This window comes from Quercus lobata, chromosome 10, assembly GCF_001633185.2.
Source record: "Quercus lobata isolate SW786 chromosome 10, ValleyOak3.0 Primary Assembly, whole genome shotgun sequence".
Lineage (NCBI taxonomy): Eukaryota > Viridiplantae > Streptophyta > Magnoliopsida > Fagales > Fagaceae > Quercus > Quercus lobata.
In genome coordinates this window covers 43,801,731-43,818,980 of record NC_044913.1, presented here as the reverse complement: position 1 = coordinate 43,818,980, position 17,250 = coordinate 43,801,731, and the positions used below count along the sequence as shown (strand labels likewise).

The window sequence follows — 17,250 nt, the reverse complement described above, 5'->3', positions numbered from 1 at the left end:
CGTTGTTTGTCACCATTGTGGTGCCTTTAGTCATTTTAGACATCTTTGCTCTAAGTTTCAATCTCTTAAAAGAATCAAAAGAAAAGAGAAACTTGAGCTTTTTGGAAGTTGTGCTTTACAAGCTAAATCGGATTTGGGGGAAAATGGTAAGTTGTTGAAGAAAGTTTTTGATGTTCTTACCTCCTTGTCTATGTGCATCTCCGGTTCTTATTCTTCCAACCCTCATCTCACTTCTCATGAGACACCTATTCCAAACAATCATTCCGTTTGGATGAGGAAGGGTTCCTATGGTTGTGCTTATGCTTTTTTGGTCCTTGATCTAATTCTTTCGATCTTTGTAGGACTCTTCATGCATTAGATGCTTCATTGTCATGCATTTGTGCATCATGCATCTCTTTATATGCATTGTTTTGTTTTTGTTGTTGATCTTACTTTTATGCTTTTGTTTTTGTGTGAGTAAAAATCCAAAAACACATAAAAAGTGAAAATTTCAAAAAGTTTTATCATATATATTTGAGCACATATCACATATGAGTTTGGCCTAGTACATTTGTACTTATAGCGTAGTGCATTTACGAACTTAGCTTATTATGTATGCACATCTATCTTTGTAGGAAAAATCTTAAAATCTATGTGTGATTGTTGTAAATCAATCTTCAAGCTTGTCATGAATGATTGGTCAATAATCTTGATGGTTTTGATACATGCATAGACTTGTGCCTATATATCTTCCCACATTTTTTATGTTTCTGCCTTATAGCTCAACAAATGTCAAATCTCGAAAAAAAGAAAATGAGCTGCAAAAGCATTCACACATACTAGTATTTGATTAGGAAAAAGGGAAAGCGACTTGTTTTGAAATGTATGGTACCCAAAAAGCCAAAAGCTTATTCTTAATATTGAAATATCAAAAATTTTAGGCACTGACCTCAAAATGAGATGTATTGTTCAAAAATGATCAAATGTTATGAATTGTAAAGAAGCCAATTGAAAAGTTTCAAAAATATGTAATCATTTTCTTGTGGGAGGTCATATATATTTTCATTTCTATAATTGAAATAGACCACTTGACTTAGTACCAATTGTGTATGACTTGTTTGAATTGATCATTGAAACTTCACTCTAGACTAAGGACTATTCCACATTTGATACACACACACACAACACACAAGTTTAATGTTCAATGAATACTTATTTCATTTGTGTGTTTGTACATGTTCAAATGTGATGTGTGTGTGCTCAACCATATGTGGATCAAACCAAAAAGATTTTTGTTCTTTTTGTTTTGCTTTTGGAAATGATTTGTATCACCCATGTTTTTCAAAGTTTTTCAAGTTGTTTTTGTGTGAAAAACATGTGTTCTGGGTGTTTTTGTGACTCATTTCATAAGTAAGCTCAGTTGGGAGTTAAATGGTCAAATTCTTAAGTTTTTGAACTTTGGCCAGAGAGTTTCCCGATTGTTTCGCGAGTAAGGCTTACCAGCGAAATATTAGCGAAATTTCACGGGAAGCTGACCAGCGAAATTACCAACAAAAATTTCTAGATTAGCTTTTAAAGGGCATTTCGTGGGACATTTGTTTTAAATGTCTCTTATCTTTTCCCAAACCCCTATTTTAATGCTTCAACATCAAAATCCAACTAATTTCAAGTGTTTTACACTCCATAAACATCTCTAAGGTAATCTTTAACTCTTTTCATCAATTTTGATTCTTAGATTATGTTTTAGGGGGTTTTATGTTCATAGTTGGGATTTTCTCAAATGAGGATTGGAAAACTTAATTTTTGTCAATCTTTTGGATTGAGTTTTGTTTTAAATGATAATTTGCTTTGGATGTTGTCCCCTTGTGGCAAAATTAACATGTATTTAGGTAAGATTTCCATATGTTCATGCATTGTTTAACATACATGTGTAGTGTGTGCACTCTAAGTGTTTGATAAAATGTTTAAATAACATTTTCTTGTTGTTTTGGACTCCGATGAGTACCAAGTTTTGGGGATTACCATGATTATGCATGTTTATTTTATCATGTTTTGATCATTAGTTGTGTGTTTTACACACTTTGTCTCGTGAGTGCTTGCTCATGCATTGGCCATGCATCTCACATGAACACTAGATGCATCTTTGCTGCACACACTTTAACATTTGACATGTTTTGCATTCACTCTTGCTAGTTAAGTCTTTTTAGACCTTTTAGCACATTTAACATGTTCTTGTGTCTATGCCATGTCTTGGTCTACACTTTGTTCCATCTTCCTTAGCATGTCATGTTTACTTTATACTTTGTAGTATTTTATTTTTTTTATTTATATTTTTGTCTTTTGTTTGAGCCTCATTTTCTCATTCATCTTGCACCCCTCATGCATCATCTTTTAGCCTTGTTCATATCTTCTATTCTTTCCTTCCTTCCTTTTGCTTCATTTGTCTATTCGTAACAAAAAGGAGGAAAGTATACTAGAGAGTATACTGGTGTGTTTCATCATTTCTATATGACTCATATGCACATTCTTAGAGGGATAAATTCTACCTTGTGCACATTCGTAGGAGAAGAAAGTCATAGGGGAGATGCATATACCAAAGGAGAGAAGACATTTCTTTTATGAGAAAACCTTGTTTTGTTTTACTTTATGCTTGTTTTCTCGTTGCTTTATGGTGCTTTGAGTTACTTTTAGCATCTATGCTTTGTTGCTCTCATCGCATCGTGTTTATGTATTAGACATGCATACATCCTTATACTATTGTGCTTTATTGGTTACATGTTCGAATGATCATTTGCTTTGCTATATGATCATTGTGGTCATTTCCATATAACTATTTTGTATTTGATCAAGTTGCTCATATGTTTTACAACATGTTTACTTGATCGTATGTTTACTTGTTACATTATATTTGTCCTTTTATCACTTGATTTACCTTAAGGGTCTAATGTGTTTTGTGCAAGTATTTTAGATTATAGGTATACATGTTCCAAGTTCATCACAGCTTCTAGATTTAGATGTGAGTGAGTTTTGTCATTATTCCCAAACTCACGTTTAAGTCTAGAGTCTATTATAAGGTGTTTTGTCATGGAATAGCTAAAGGGGGGAGATTGTTAAGTTATGATATTTATCAAAACATTAGTATTGGCTTATTCCATGACAAAAAGTGTTGTAATTGCATAAAATTGTTTTATTGTATTTTTGTGGGATTTTATTGTATTGGGTTTAGTATTAAGTTGGTGAAGACTCAAGCTTAATTGAAGATAAAGTGGATTTCGCGAGAAGCTTGCGAAAAGCTAACCCGCAAAAAAGCCACGTGAGAAGCACATGCTGAAAGCTGAAAAGTCATGCCAAGCTGTCATTTTTGCGAGTGTCTCGCGGGTAAGGCCTTCTTGCGAGATACCTGCAAAACTCTCTGCCTAGAGGATTTTTAAGTGTGACTTTCTTACCCTTCACACATACTATAAATATACCCTCATTACCCACAAATTGAAAGGAGGTCATTCAAAGAGAAAAACTCTAGATAGATTTTCTACAATACACACACCTATCTTTTAGAGAGAAAGCTACTCATCCTTAGTGATAAATAATTTTAGCCTCTTCTCCTTCCCTCTCCCATTGTCATACCTTAAGAGAAGATTTGTACCCAAACATAACACACATCTATTCAGAGTGTAGAGAGTGTTTTGGAGTTTGGGAAGCTTTGGAGATTTGCCAAAAGAAGCCGGTGAGACTTGGCGGGTGTAATCGGGCGTATTGCGGGATCCGGAGAGTTAGGGAAGACAAGGCTTCGTTAAGTCAGTTGGTAGCAGGAGCTTGGAGGGTTCAAGTACATTGGATATGAAAGTTCAAATAGTGTATGAAACACTCTTGAACGTTTAGACCCCCAATTATAAAATAACCAATTCAAGCTTTATGACAAACAACAAGTGTGCGGAAAATGAACACAAGCTAAAAACAGAATTGGTAAACAATCTAAGCCAATTAAAATCACATCCACAGTAGAAAATAAAATGTAAAGATTAAGGGAAGAAATATGCAAACACAAGGACAACACAACGATGTGTTATCGAAGAGGAAACCGAAGCCCTTGGCGTAAAACCTCTCCACCGCCCTCCAAGCGATAAGTAATCCACTAGAAAATGTAGTTGGGATACATGAACAGCAATAGACCCTCCAAGCCTAATCTACCCAGTGTACCTAAGCCCTCCAAGCTTCTTGCTCCAACGAGGTTACCCCGAACCTATTTCTTTTCTAGCTTCCGGATTCCGCTACTTGACCATAGCATCAACTAATGTATATTGGTTACTTCCTAACTGCTTCCCAGAACACTAAATAGCCCTCTCACAGTAATGGATATGGTAAGAAAAGGTTTTGGTAAAAGACCTCTCAAGGGTTTAACAATGGAGAGGAAGAGAGTTAAGGAATTTGAAGAGTCTCTTATGTGAAAATTGTGGATGAATCAATCTTGTTTCACTCTAGGGTTTCTCTCTCAAAATTCTTTCTGGAAGCTCTCTTTCTTTCGTGGGTATAAAGGGTATTTATACGGGGGTAAGAATGGAATGTGAAGAGTTAGGTTTTTTAAAACAGGGCTGGCTCGTGGCTTGGCTTCGCAGCTTGACTGAGTCGCGAGATCCAGCCGCGAGATAACAGAACGGCCAGTTGTCCTATTTTGTCCTATAGTGCTCTAGCTAGCATGACACTTCAACTTCTAGAATGCCTGGCACGTGTGCATCTTCTGGCGGCTTGCAGCTGCGAGTCACCCGCGAGATCCAGCCGCGAGTCTCTGTTTTCTTGCACACTTGAGTATTTCAACACTTTATCTCACTCACTACCCTTACAACAATCCCACCTAAATACAGAGTTACTAATTGTTGAAATACAAGCAAATTTGGCACGGAATAAAGCCAACAAGATGGTTGATTAAATTCAACCTTACAAGATAGACTAGGCTTGGAGGGTTTTTTGTTATTCATATATCCAAATTTATTCTCTAGTGGATCGATTTACCTCTTGGAGGGTGGCAAAGAGATTTTTCACGGAGTTCTTCGATTTCCTCTTTGATAACACATCGGCATGTTATCTTGTGTTTGCATTCTCTCTTCCCTTACTCTTGTGCTTTACTTCTATTATTTGTTGTTCATGTTTATGCACTAGAGTAGCATCGGTTCATCGTCACATTTACTCTTGTTTCCGCACTTTGATTAAGTAAGAGTAAAAGTAATATAGTCGTAATTTTAAATTTGAGATCTAAACAAGCTCTTGTGTTTTCACACAAACCCGAGCTTACACTATTAAACAAAGTTATAATAATTTATATTTTGATAATCACTAAACTCATATATAAGAACCAACTATTACAAATTTTTTTCTCCCCAAAACATATACTGATTTCTTTTTTTCCTTTCCACACTATTTAAAAAATGTGAAAAATTGAGGAAACTAAATGTGTAGTAAACCTTAGTCAAACAATAAATAACATAATGTTGAGGGGGAAAATTGATGCCTTCGAATAAAATATGGGGAAGCCAAGCCAAAACTCAATGATGGGCTCTTGAAATGATGCCCAAAGGCTTTTAGTGTGGTGATAAGCCTATCCAAGCAAGAAATAAAGATTGCACCTCGATAAAACAGCAGCAAAGCCCAATAAAAATACTTTTTCAATAGTTAATTAGTACATTAGTGGTCCTGTTTTGATAATACAAGAAAAATAAATTCTCCAGCAGTACGGTGAAATTAAACTTAGTCCAACAGTCAATTATTAAATAGATTTAAGAAAGTGTTCACTTCTGGAAGTCCTTGTATTTCTTGGTCAGGGGGGGTCTATTGTACTTTTAGTCATCATTACATCTGTAAGGTTGAATTTATTCAATCATTTTGTTGGCATTATTCCGTGCCAAATTTGCTTGTAATTTAGCATTTAAAAACCCTATATTTAGGTGGAAATCATGTAAGGGTAGTGTGTGTGAGAGTGTAATGAAAAGCTTAAGAGTGTGCACTCAAGAAGAACCTCGCAACTGGATCTTGCGACTAGCTCGCGACTGGAGAGTCGCCAAAGGTGGCACACGTGTGAAGCATGCAAGGGAGTTGAAGGGTCACGCTAGATGGAGCACTACAGAACAAAACTTCCAGACTGGCAAGACAGTTAGCTCGCGACTTGTTCCAGTCGCAAGCTCAAGTCACCAGAATGCCTTGTTCGCATTCCTCACTCACCCTTCTATAAATATCCTTATACCCACGAAATGTAGAGAGCTTCCAGAGAGAATTTTGAGAGAGAAACCCTAAAGAAAAACAAGATTGACTCATCCATAATCTTCATCCTTTGATTCTCCAAGTTCCTCTATTCTCACCCTCTCCATTAATACATCCTTGAGAGGTACATTAGCCAAATCTTTATCTTACTATACCCATATCTGTGAGAAGGTATTTTGGTACTTGGGAAGTAGTTAGGAAGGAACCAATTCATTTTGGTTGATGCAATGGGCGATTGCGGGATTCGGTAAGCTAGAGAAGACAAGGTTTGGTGTAACCCTGTTCGAGTAAGAAGCTTGGAGGGCTTAGGTGCACTGGGTAGATTAGGCTTGGAGGGTCTTCTGCTATTCATGTATCCCAACTTTATTCTCTAGTGGATTATTGACCGCTTGGAGAGTGGCGGAGAGATTTTTCGCCGAGGATTTCGGTTTTCTCTTCAATAACACATCACTGTATTGTCTTTGTGTTTGCATCTCTTTTCCCTTAATCTTTGCCTTTTAATTACTGTTGTGGTTGTGATTAATTTCAGTTTAGATTGTTTTACAAATTCTGTTTTAGCTTATTTTCATATTCCGCACATACATTGTTTGATTATAAGCTTGTGTTGGTAATTAGTAAATTGAGGGTCTAAACGTTTATATGTGTTTTACACACTATTTGAACATTCAACATCATTGGACTTTTAAGTAAAATAATTATGACAAAGTATTTTGGGCTTTTGATAAAATAGTGTCAACGTAAATTGGGATTTTCATATAGCTAGTGTGAACTGGGCTTTTTTATGTTGCTAGTGAGAACTGGGTTTTCTTGATATTACCAGTGAGAACCGGGCTTTCTTGATTTTCCTAGTGAGAATTGGGTATTTTTATATATTGCCAATGAGAACTGGGCTTTTCGATGTTGCTAGTGAGAACTGAGCTTTTTTTATATTGCTAGTGAGAACTGGGTTTTTAATAAATAATTTTCCTTGAGATTGAATCATGGCAAATATAAATGAGATTTTTTGTGCAGCTTAGTCCATAGAGTAGAGGCTTGGGCTAATAGGTCTAAGTCCACTTTGGTCCTATTTCTTGGGGTGTTTATTTGTTGCCTTGTACTAGAGTTTGCTGTATTGAAAATTGTATTTTTCTCCCCGATATAGTAAAAATCACAGCAACTCCATGGACATAGGCACATATTGTTGAACTACATAAATCTTTGTGTCATGTGATTGTTCTTGGTCCATAGAGTAGAAGCTTGGGCTAATAGGCTCCTTGATATAGTAAAAATCACGGCAACTCCATGGACGTAGGCACATATTGTTGAACTACCTAAATCTTTGTGCTATGTAATTGTTCTTGGTGCATATATATATATATATATATATATATTTTCTTTGTTTTTTCGTTTCTCATTGTTTCATGAATTAGGTTAAATTCCTAACATGAATTAGACTAAGAAATATAATTCAATGTAGAAATTTAAGTACATTTGAAAGGTTATGGTGCCTTTCATTGGCAAAGACTTTACCACTTGATCTTCAATTGAACTTTCATTATTGCAGTTACGTAATACACTAGAAGCTTTGAATCCATCTAATTATGGGTTCTACAATGACAGTTCTCAAGAAATTTCATTGAAGTAAGCCGAAGTCACACAGAAATTTTCCACCAAAACATTAAGTAATTAACAACCCATTGAAATAAAGATACATCCAAGTTGAATATACGTTGAGATGGTGTGTTCAGTAAGTTGAGAGCTTTATCTTTTGTGGACAGAGTACAGGTTTAGTACACATATAAGCGTAACGTTATCTCATTGAACAGGTCTAATTTGGTGAACATTTAAGGCGCGTGATAGTGGTTAAAGAATACTCTAATTTGTACATCAAAAAGAAAATTGGTAATAGTCGAAGACTTAATGCATCATTCACATATGGAAAATCGGACCTATTCAATGCGTCTAATCTATAAATAGACATGCTTTGCATTGAACATTTTTCATCCCTCACTCGAATCCCGAAGCAAAGATATATAGAACAGAAGATCGAGTAAGCCTGAAATATGACGAAAGCTTACCTTGTAACTGTTGCCCTCTTCGCCTTGGCATTCTCTCTTGCCTCTGCCTCTGACCCCGCTCCCCTGCAGGACTTCTGTGTTGCACTTAAGGACTACTCCGACAAGTCAGCTGGTACAAACTCTTCTTTTTTCTTTTTTCAAGTTTCTGCATTATTTTTGTCATGTAAAAAATCTGCACTAACTAGAATATAAATATGGAAGAAATAATATTAGCTACTTGGCCTAATTATTTTCTGCATTGAAGTTTCAAGCATTCTTTTTAATGTGTCCATAACAAATATTCCTTTATGCAGTATTTGTTAATGGAAAGTTCTGCAAGGATCCAAAGCTTGTCACAGCTGATGATTTCTACTTTAGTGGATTGAACATTCCTGGGAACACATATAATAAAGTTGGGTCCAACGTCACTAATGTGAACGTGGACACATTTCCAGGCCTCAATACTCTTGGCATATCCCTTGCTCGAATCGACTTTGCACCATATGGACAAAATCCTCCCCACACTCACCCTCGCGGCACTGAAATCCTGGTAGTCTTGGAGGGTACTCTCTTCGTTGGTTTTGTAACATCCAACACTGATAATCGCCTCTTCACCAAAACCCTAAACAAAGGGGATGTCTTTGTCTTTCCCGTTGGTCTCATTCACTTTCAAGTCAATGTGGGAAAGACCAATGCAATTGCCATTTCTGGTTTAAGCAGCCAAAATGCAGGCGCAATCACAATAGCAAATGCTGTTTTTGGATCCAATCCTCCCATTAATCCTGACGTTTTGACCAAAGCCTTCCAAGTCGACAAGAAAGTGGTTAAATATCTTCAGAAAGAATTCTAAATTTTCAATTAGAAAAAGTAATTGTAAGTGCTATGAAGCACTATATATGGCTCTGTTTATCTCATTGCTATCATAACTAGATTAAAATAAAACGATTGCTTATGTAACTCCTTTTTGGAGGATTTGGAATATAGAAAATGTTGGCATTTTTTTAAGCACCTCCTTTTTCATTTTTCTATTAATCCATGTGGCATTGGCAAAGCAACTATATATTTATAATAATAAAAAAATGCATATGTAATTAAAATTGGGGTTATTTAAGGTTCACTGAAGCTCAAGTACATGTTAAATTAGAAAACAAAAAACGTGTTTCATTTAAGAAATCTTTTTTCCGCCCACATGTGGTATTCCAATCAGCAAAGTCCTTTCTTGATTATGTGCTACATCCCAAGCTTACTTACAAAATCAGCGAGTAAGATAATTTCTACTTATTCATTGATCAAAATGATGACGTACTTGCATCAACAAGCATAATTACACATAATATCAAGGCCAAGAAACCCAATCAAACACCTTCACTTTGATAAATTTATTCAAAATACCTCAAACATGAGAGTTTTTAAGAAAAATGTAAGGTTAGGCTAAAAAAAATTTAAACTGTTTGATCACAAAGATTTTTGCACCAAGGTGAAGACATGTCAATTACCTACCTTCTAAAGAATTGGAGGATCTCCTAAATTTGACCTAAAATGAGAAAGATATCACACAAACGAGAAAACTCTCCAATACCGAAACTCAAACCTCATTGAGGGTTTGATCAAAACAAAGCCAAACAATCTTTGAATCACACAAGCAATATATTGTTGGAAAGGTTGTGTGAGTTAAAGACTACCCGAACCAAAGCATATGTTCTGTCCTAAGCTTTGCAAAGACATATGGTTTGACCACTTCTGAGATTGAGAAGACCTCTATGCAAACACATGTAATTTCACTACGATAAACTAGAAAAGTTTAAGATTGACAAATTTCTAGGAGCCATAACTTTTGCTATTACCTATGATTTATGCTATCTCTACGCACTTACAATTCGTTCACGTGGTGAGTTGTGAGTGGTAGAGATGTGATGATGGGTTTATGTGAGGACATATTTCTATCACTCACAACTCACCACGTAGACAAGCTGGGGCACAAGTTGTGTCATTTTATATGGTCCTAGCATTACCCCATATAACATATGCATGCATACATCCTTCATGATAATATTAACCAATGTCAAAATCTATCAAAATAGCGATCAGTTTAGGGTTTTTTTATAATTATTTTCCACCCAAAATATTAAAATTTCAAATTTCTTTTAAAATGTGGAAATTTTATCAAAATTATGCTAAATTTGGTTTTCTAACTACCCACCTAAAAACATCAAATTTTCAAAATGCATAATTTCAATTAAAATTTTGCCCAAATTTTGGTTATTTCATTTTCAGTTGAAAAATCTTGAATTTTCAAATCATTTCCAAAATGCAAAAATTCTGTTCAAATTGTACACGTGCTCTAATTTAGCAAATTAAATTTCTAAATAAGAAGTTCAAAATCAACAAAATTTTCATAAATTCAAGTTGGTATATAGTGTGCGTTTGGATACCGCTTATTTTGCTGAAAACTGAAAACAATAAAAAAATAATTTTTGGTTAATGCTTTTTACTGTTCACTACTATTAAGCGTTGGTTTAAAAAAAAAAAGCCTAAAACGCAAAACGTCCAAAACGTGGACGCGATCCAAACAAACACATAACCCACTGCTATTTGATAGCTTTGGTTTAGCAAATTTTGTAAAAATAATTAAAAAAGAAAAGAAGTAGAGGCTTGATAGAGGGATAAACCAGATATGAAGCTAGACATATTCCTTTGTTTGTAAGGGATAATCCTCTTACATGCAGCTCTATGATTTTTTATAGGAAGGTTAGTAAGAAGATACATCTTACGTAAAATATGAATCTTATGGTCTACATGGTTTCCTTATTACAAATTTGATTATAGTACGTACTAGTAATAGAATAAAAAATAATGAACATTGTACTATCATTGTAATACAAATTTGACATATTTTTTCTTAGTATAATGAACATGTTAATTATTGTTGTTAAGTGAATTTTAATTTTTATTGCTTAAAATACTTTTATTTATTAGTTTATGACGATTATATGTTTACATTGTACTATCAATGTAAGATTTATAATATAGATAATTATACTATATACATTTGCAAAAACTATACAATATTGTACACATTTGTTTAGAAACAATGTAAAAATTACAATGATAGTACAATGTAAACTATGAATTTTTCATTAGTTTATTTCAAGTTTATTAAGATTTAAATGGGCTTTTTAAAAAGATTTTAGATGAAAAAAAGTTTTTACTTTGTTGTTGGGCTTACTATTTCTCCCAGATTTTAGATAAAATTGGATTATTGTTAGGTGTTTTTTTTTTCTTTTGTATTTAAAAAGATTAAAATATTGTTAAGATGATCATAATTAAACTTATTTCATGTGGATTTTTAAAAAATTTAGAATCAGAGTGTTCAAATTTTTATTTAGGAGGGTCGAATCAAAGAAACGAAATATTATATATATATATTGCTAGCTCAGGGGGTTTATTTGATGAACCCCCGAACTATACATTGCGCCGCCCATGCTTTGCTTTACATACAGAAGATCATGTATGGCTTCGTTTCAATTGTCAAGCCTCTTCTAGAGCTTGGTTCTTTCCTCCTAGTTTCTCAATCATTATGGATAATACATGTAACATTGATGAGAAAAATTACGTAAATCTTAATGATGTTTTAAGATAAAATTAAGCATTATCCACAATTCCTTAAAGAAAACACTTATCCATTATAAACCAAAAGATTTAATTTTTCAAGTAGTCACCTACAAAATGCATTAGAGTTTTTATTTTTATTTTTTTGAGGTCAAAATGCTTTAGATTTTATGAATACACTAGTCGCAAACCCAAACAATGCGCAGGAAAATTTCAAATAATATATATTTTTTTTGTTAAGCAAAAAATGAGAATGGTAGTTCAGACTTTAAGTGATAGTCCCAAATCCATCTCAAAATAATGTGATTACATTCTAATATATAATATATATTCAATAAGGAAGTCTATATCTTCTTTTTTTTTTTTAAATGGCAAGAAAACATATTGCATTTTACTTTCAATTATTATATATGGCAAGATATTATGTAATACGTTATAATATATCCAGATATGCTTCAAAACACAACAAAATTAAAAAAAGGAAAATATATAATTTTTATTAGAAAATGAAAATGAATCTTGATTATTTCACATGAAAACTAACATTATTTTTTATTTTTGGAGAAGTTAATGAGCATTTTATATAAACTTTGTTTCCATATAATAATTTATATTTTGATAATCACTAAAATCATATATAAGGACCAACTATTGCAAAATGTTTTCTCCCCAAAACATATACTGATTTCTTTTTTTCCTTTCCACACTGTTTAAAAAATGTGAAAAATTGAGGAAACTAAATGTGTAGTAAAGCTTAGTCAACCAATAAATAACATAATGTTGAGGGGGGAAATTGATGCCTTCGAATAAAATATGGGAAAGCCAAGCCGAAACGCAACGATGGGCTCTTGAAATGATGCCCAAAGGCTTTCGATGTGATGATAAGCCTATCCAAGCAAGAAATAAAGGTTGCACCTTGATAAAATAGTAGCAAAGCCCAATAAAAATACTTTACAATAGTTAATTAGTACATTAGTGGTCCTTTTTTGATATTACAAGAAAAATAAATTCTCCAACGGTAGGGTGAAATTAAACTTAGTCCAGCAGTCAATTATTAAATAGATATAAGAAAGTGTTCACTTCTGGAAGTCCTTGTATGTCTTGGCCAGGGGGCTCTATTGTATTTCCAGCCATCATTACATCAATATGAGGGAAGAATTTCATTGTTACAAATACATTATATCCTTCAATAGTAAAAAAAAAAAAAAATGGTTTCATGGTGAGAAGAAAGGGGTTATTTGGCATGGTGTGAAGGGAGAAAGAGATTCTAGCTCAGTGCAGCAAATATTGAACTAAGATTCTTGGGGAATATATATACATATATATGTGTGTGTGTGTGTGTGTGTGTGTGTGTGTAAGCTTGTGATGGTATGATAGAGTTAATGTTGAAACTATGTCTTTAACAGGTAAATGGTTGTTTATGACTGATTAGGAAGTATTTGTGGGGTTAGAATAGGCAAAAAAGGAAAGGGGATGTCTAAGGCTAAGAGCGTGTAGGCTAAGGGGAATGATTTATGAGCTGGGGAAAGTTAAACCACAAGCAAAGTAAAAAGAATGGCAGAAATTTCAGAGGGGTTGGTGTGTGTTTTGTGGGCTGATGTGCTTATCCTTTTATAGTGGAGTTTAGGGGGGGTATTAATTAGCAAAAGTCCAAAACGTAGGACTGGGTAGAATAGCAGGCTTGATTATCCTAGGATTTGGCTATAAATGGTGGATTCTCTTTTGGGCTGTCTTGCCTCTTTGGGCAATGTCACACATGGATAAAATCAGCATAATCTTTTATTAAATGCTTGGATCTCTGAGGTTTTATTCACCCAATGAGGTTAAGACAAGCATTATGGAAGGATGTTAGTGCTACAACTGAGATTTGGATCCTAGGAAGTAGGATTCCAACACCCCAAGCCAGGTGTCAAAGTTTAAGCCCACCTTAGAGGGTTCCACTGGAGATCCCGTTTTTGCCCTCCAAACCACATGTTCCCAAATTTTCCCCTTTAGGATTCATGGGCTTGACACATGAACCATTTCTTGAATGTTTTGACATTTATAGCATTGATTTGTTAAGACTTGGATAACTTGGTTATGGCTCCCCTTCCTCTAGAGATATAGTCTTAAGGAAAGTGATGAAATTTTATTTCCCATTAGACTTCAGCTGCTAGTACAACCCCTAGGCATTGTCCACAGAAGGTGACAGAAAAGTGATGGGATAGCCCCTAGTTCATTCTTAAAGACTTGGTTCTCTTGTAGAGGCCTCCAGCTAGACCTTGGTCAAGGATGACCAAAAGGGAAGTTGGTTGTCTATTTCAGTCCTCTACATTTGCTGGAGTTCTTTGGATCGGGCTTGCTCACATGGATTGGACCCTTTGGGCTGGGCTGTGTTCATCCCCCTTTTTACTTAGGCTTGTTCTCCTTTTATAGCATATTTGGACCTACAAAATGGACATATATTGCCATGGGTTTTTCATCCCTCATGGGCCTCTTATTATTAGTGAATACTTTGGGTTTTGATAGATATTTGTAATGGGTCTTTGGGCAATGAGTTGTAATATTTAAAATAACAGCATAAGCTTAATTACTTCAAAATGCTTTTGTAAATAACATTTACTATTTTTTTGAAATGATGAATTCCATATCATAAGTAATGTTTATGGTTCCCGATAACCACGCCATAATTTAAATGGTGAGCTTGTAGGATGAATAGTTACCATGAGTTTTGAAAATAAATAATATGAATGTTGTGCTATAAATAGTGACCATGGGTTCTTACTATACAAATTTCATCAGTTTATAATATGGTATGAGATAAACATCATAATTTTTTAAGATAAATAACTTTCCATGAGCTTTTATAAGATGATTTCCATGATTTTTGAGAACAGATAATTGCCATAGATTATATTAATGTTTAAGAAATTAAAACATTGTTCATCATTGGACTTTTAAGTGAAATAATTGTGACATAGTATTTTTGCCAAGTGTTAATAATCTTGGGCTTTTGATAAAATAGTGCCAATGTACATTGGGTTTTTGATATTGCCAGTGAGAACTGGGTTTTTTGATATTGCCAATAAGAACTGGGTTTTCTTGATATTGCTAGTGAGAACTTGGCTTTCTTAATATTGCCAATAAGAATTGGGCTTTTGTTTTATATTGCTAGTGAGAACTGGGCTTTTTGATGTTGGTAGTGAGAACTGAGCTTTTTTGATATTGCCCGTGAGAACTGGGCTTTTAAAAAATAATTTGCCATGAGATTGAATCATGGGCTTTGCTTTTGGATTGGATTTGAGAGTTGGTTGCAAAGCCTACATGGTTATCCTTTTTCAAAAGAATTGCAAATATTGTGTTACTTTTTTAAAAATCCAAACACAATCAAGAAGTTGTAATTCCATGGAGTAAACATAAATTTCCATTGCAAAGGAAGATATTGGTTGCCAGCAAAATTAGCAAATCACTCTAAGAGTATTTACAATCTAAACAAATGAGGGAAAGAGGGAAAGGAATATACATTTTTCATTATTTTGAGATGAGAAGTTTTGGAAATGTATCATTTTTCAACGAAATACAATTTGATATTGATAGTCCAATGTTTGGTACATGTGTTTAAACACATATTTTCAGTTTTTAAACAACATTACATGCATTTTCACACACTTTTTCACCCACACGTACTTTCAAAAAATACATACAACGTTACTAGAATAATATTACCAAACAGCCCCATTATTATATATTTTGGATGGACAAGAAAATAATCATGGATTATGATTTGTTTGGTGATGTAGTTTATTTTGATTCCATGTACTAAACCAATAAAAACTATTATCATTGGCACCTATAATTGGAGTGTATCATCATAGACAGACAATGGTCTTTGGTGTTGCATTTTTGTGTGAGGAAACTGCTAAATCTAATTCCTAATTATTTCTAACTTTAATAAAAGCGAGGTGTGGAAAGAGGCTAGTCACAATTTTTACTAACCAAGATGCCAAAGCAAATGCATAAGTGTTACTAGAATCTTATCATCGTTTATGTCAATTGCATTTAATTTCAAAATGTTCTCAAACCTTTTAACAATATCTAGGGAAGTTCAAGTTCATTTGCTGAAGAGTTCAAAAGTTACATTTGTGATCATGAGTACGAGGATGGTTTTATTCAAGCATGCGAATAATTGTTGGATAACACAAGATCTCTGACAAAATAGGCGGTTGAAAGGAATTTTTGAAGTTAGAGAAAAATGAGCAATGGTATAGCATGCTTATCATTGTCTCTGTGGTTGATTTGTAGTGTGCAATTGGTCACTTTCAGGCTTTATGGGTATGAGCTCTTGATATGAGCTTCAAGTCTTCATCATCTTGTGGTTGAGATGATGATCTTAATGACCAGTGTGCTGGAACTTCAACGAATGAAGTTTTTAGAGTTGATTTGGAAGATGTTCAGGGCATTTGGTTATTTATTTGCTTAGGCTTTTAGGGGATAATTATAGTAGTTTGTAGTATGTTAGAGAAGGGGGGGGGGGGGGGGGGGGGAGGTTGTACAACCTTTGGCTCTGGTTGTGCTCTTTGTTGATAGTGATGTCGCGCAATAATAACCTATTCCTCTTTACTTGCAGTTTCTCAACTCATGTGTTACCTCTTGGGAGCTTGAATCGAAAAGTGGAGCTAAAATTCAGAAAATAGGAGTTTCTAAGCATAAGGGGATTGTCACTTCAATTTACACCCTAGGACTGCCAATTGACACTCCCACTTAGGGTCAAAGTGTCGTAGGACGTTTTGATTCAAAGGGCCTATTTGGTTTTGTGGAGCTTAAATTATGTGTTCGATCTGGATTGTGACCCAACCCGACTTGGAAGCGTGATAATTATAAATGAGATTTTTTGTGAGGCATAGTCCATACAGTAGAGGCTTTGGCTAATAGGTCTAAGCCCACTTTGGTCCTATTGCTTGGGGTATTTATTTGTTGCCTCATACTAGAGTTTGCTATATCGAAAATTGTATTTTTCTCCCTGATATATTAAAAATCACAGCAACTCCATGGACATAGGCACATATTGTTGAACTACATAGATCTTTGTGTCATGTGATTGTTCTTGGTCCATAGAGTAGAAGCTTGGGCTGATAGGTCTAAGCCCACTTTGGTCCTATTGCTTGGGGTATTTATTTGTTGCCTCACATTAGAGTTTACTGTATTGAAAATTGTATTTTTCTCCTTGATATAGTAAAAATCACGGCAACTCCATGGATGTAGGCACATATCGTTGAACTACATAAATCTTTGTGCCATGTGATTGTTCTTGGTGCATGTATATAAATATATATATATATATATATATATATATTTCTCTGTTTTTTTGTATCTCATAGTTTCATGAATTAGGTTAAAT

At 34.3% G+C, this 17,250-nt stretch overlaps 1 protein-coding gene across 1 annotated transcript; it reads left to right on the top strand.

Annotated features, from left to right (window-relative positions):
• The first annotated feature begins 8,246 nt into the window (after positions 1-8,246).
• LOC115965395 (germin-like protein subfamily 1 member 20) lies at positions 8,247-9,269 on the top strand. The gene is made up of 2 exons (XM_031084604.1): positions 8,247-8,397; positions 8,579-9,269. The coding sequence occupies exons 1-2, from the start codon at positions 8,271-8,273 to the stop codon at positions 9,112-9,114; spliced, it is 663 nt and encodes a 220-aa protein (XP_030940464.1). The 5' UTR covers positions 8,247-8,270; the 3' UTR covers positions 9,115-9,269.
• Positions 9,270-17,250: the final 7,981 nt, after the last annotated feature.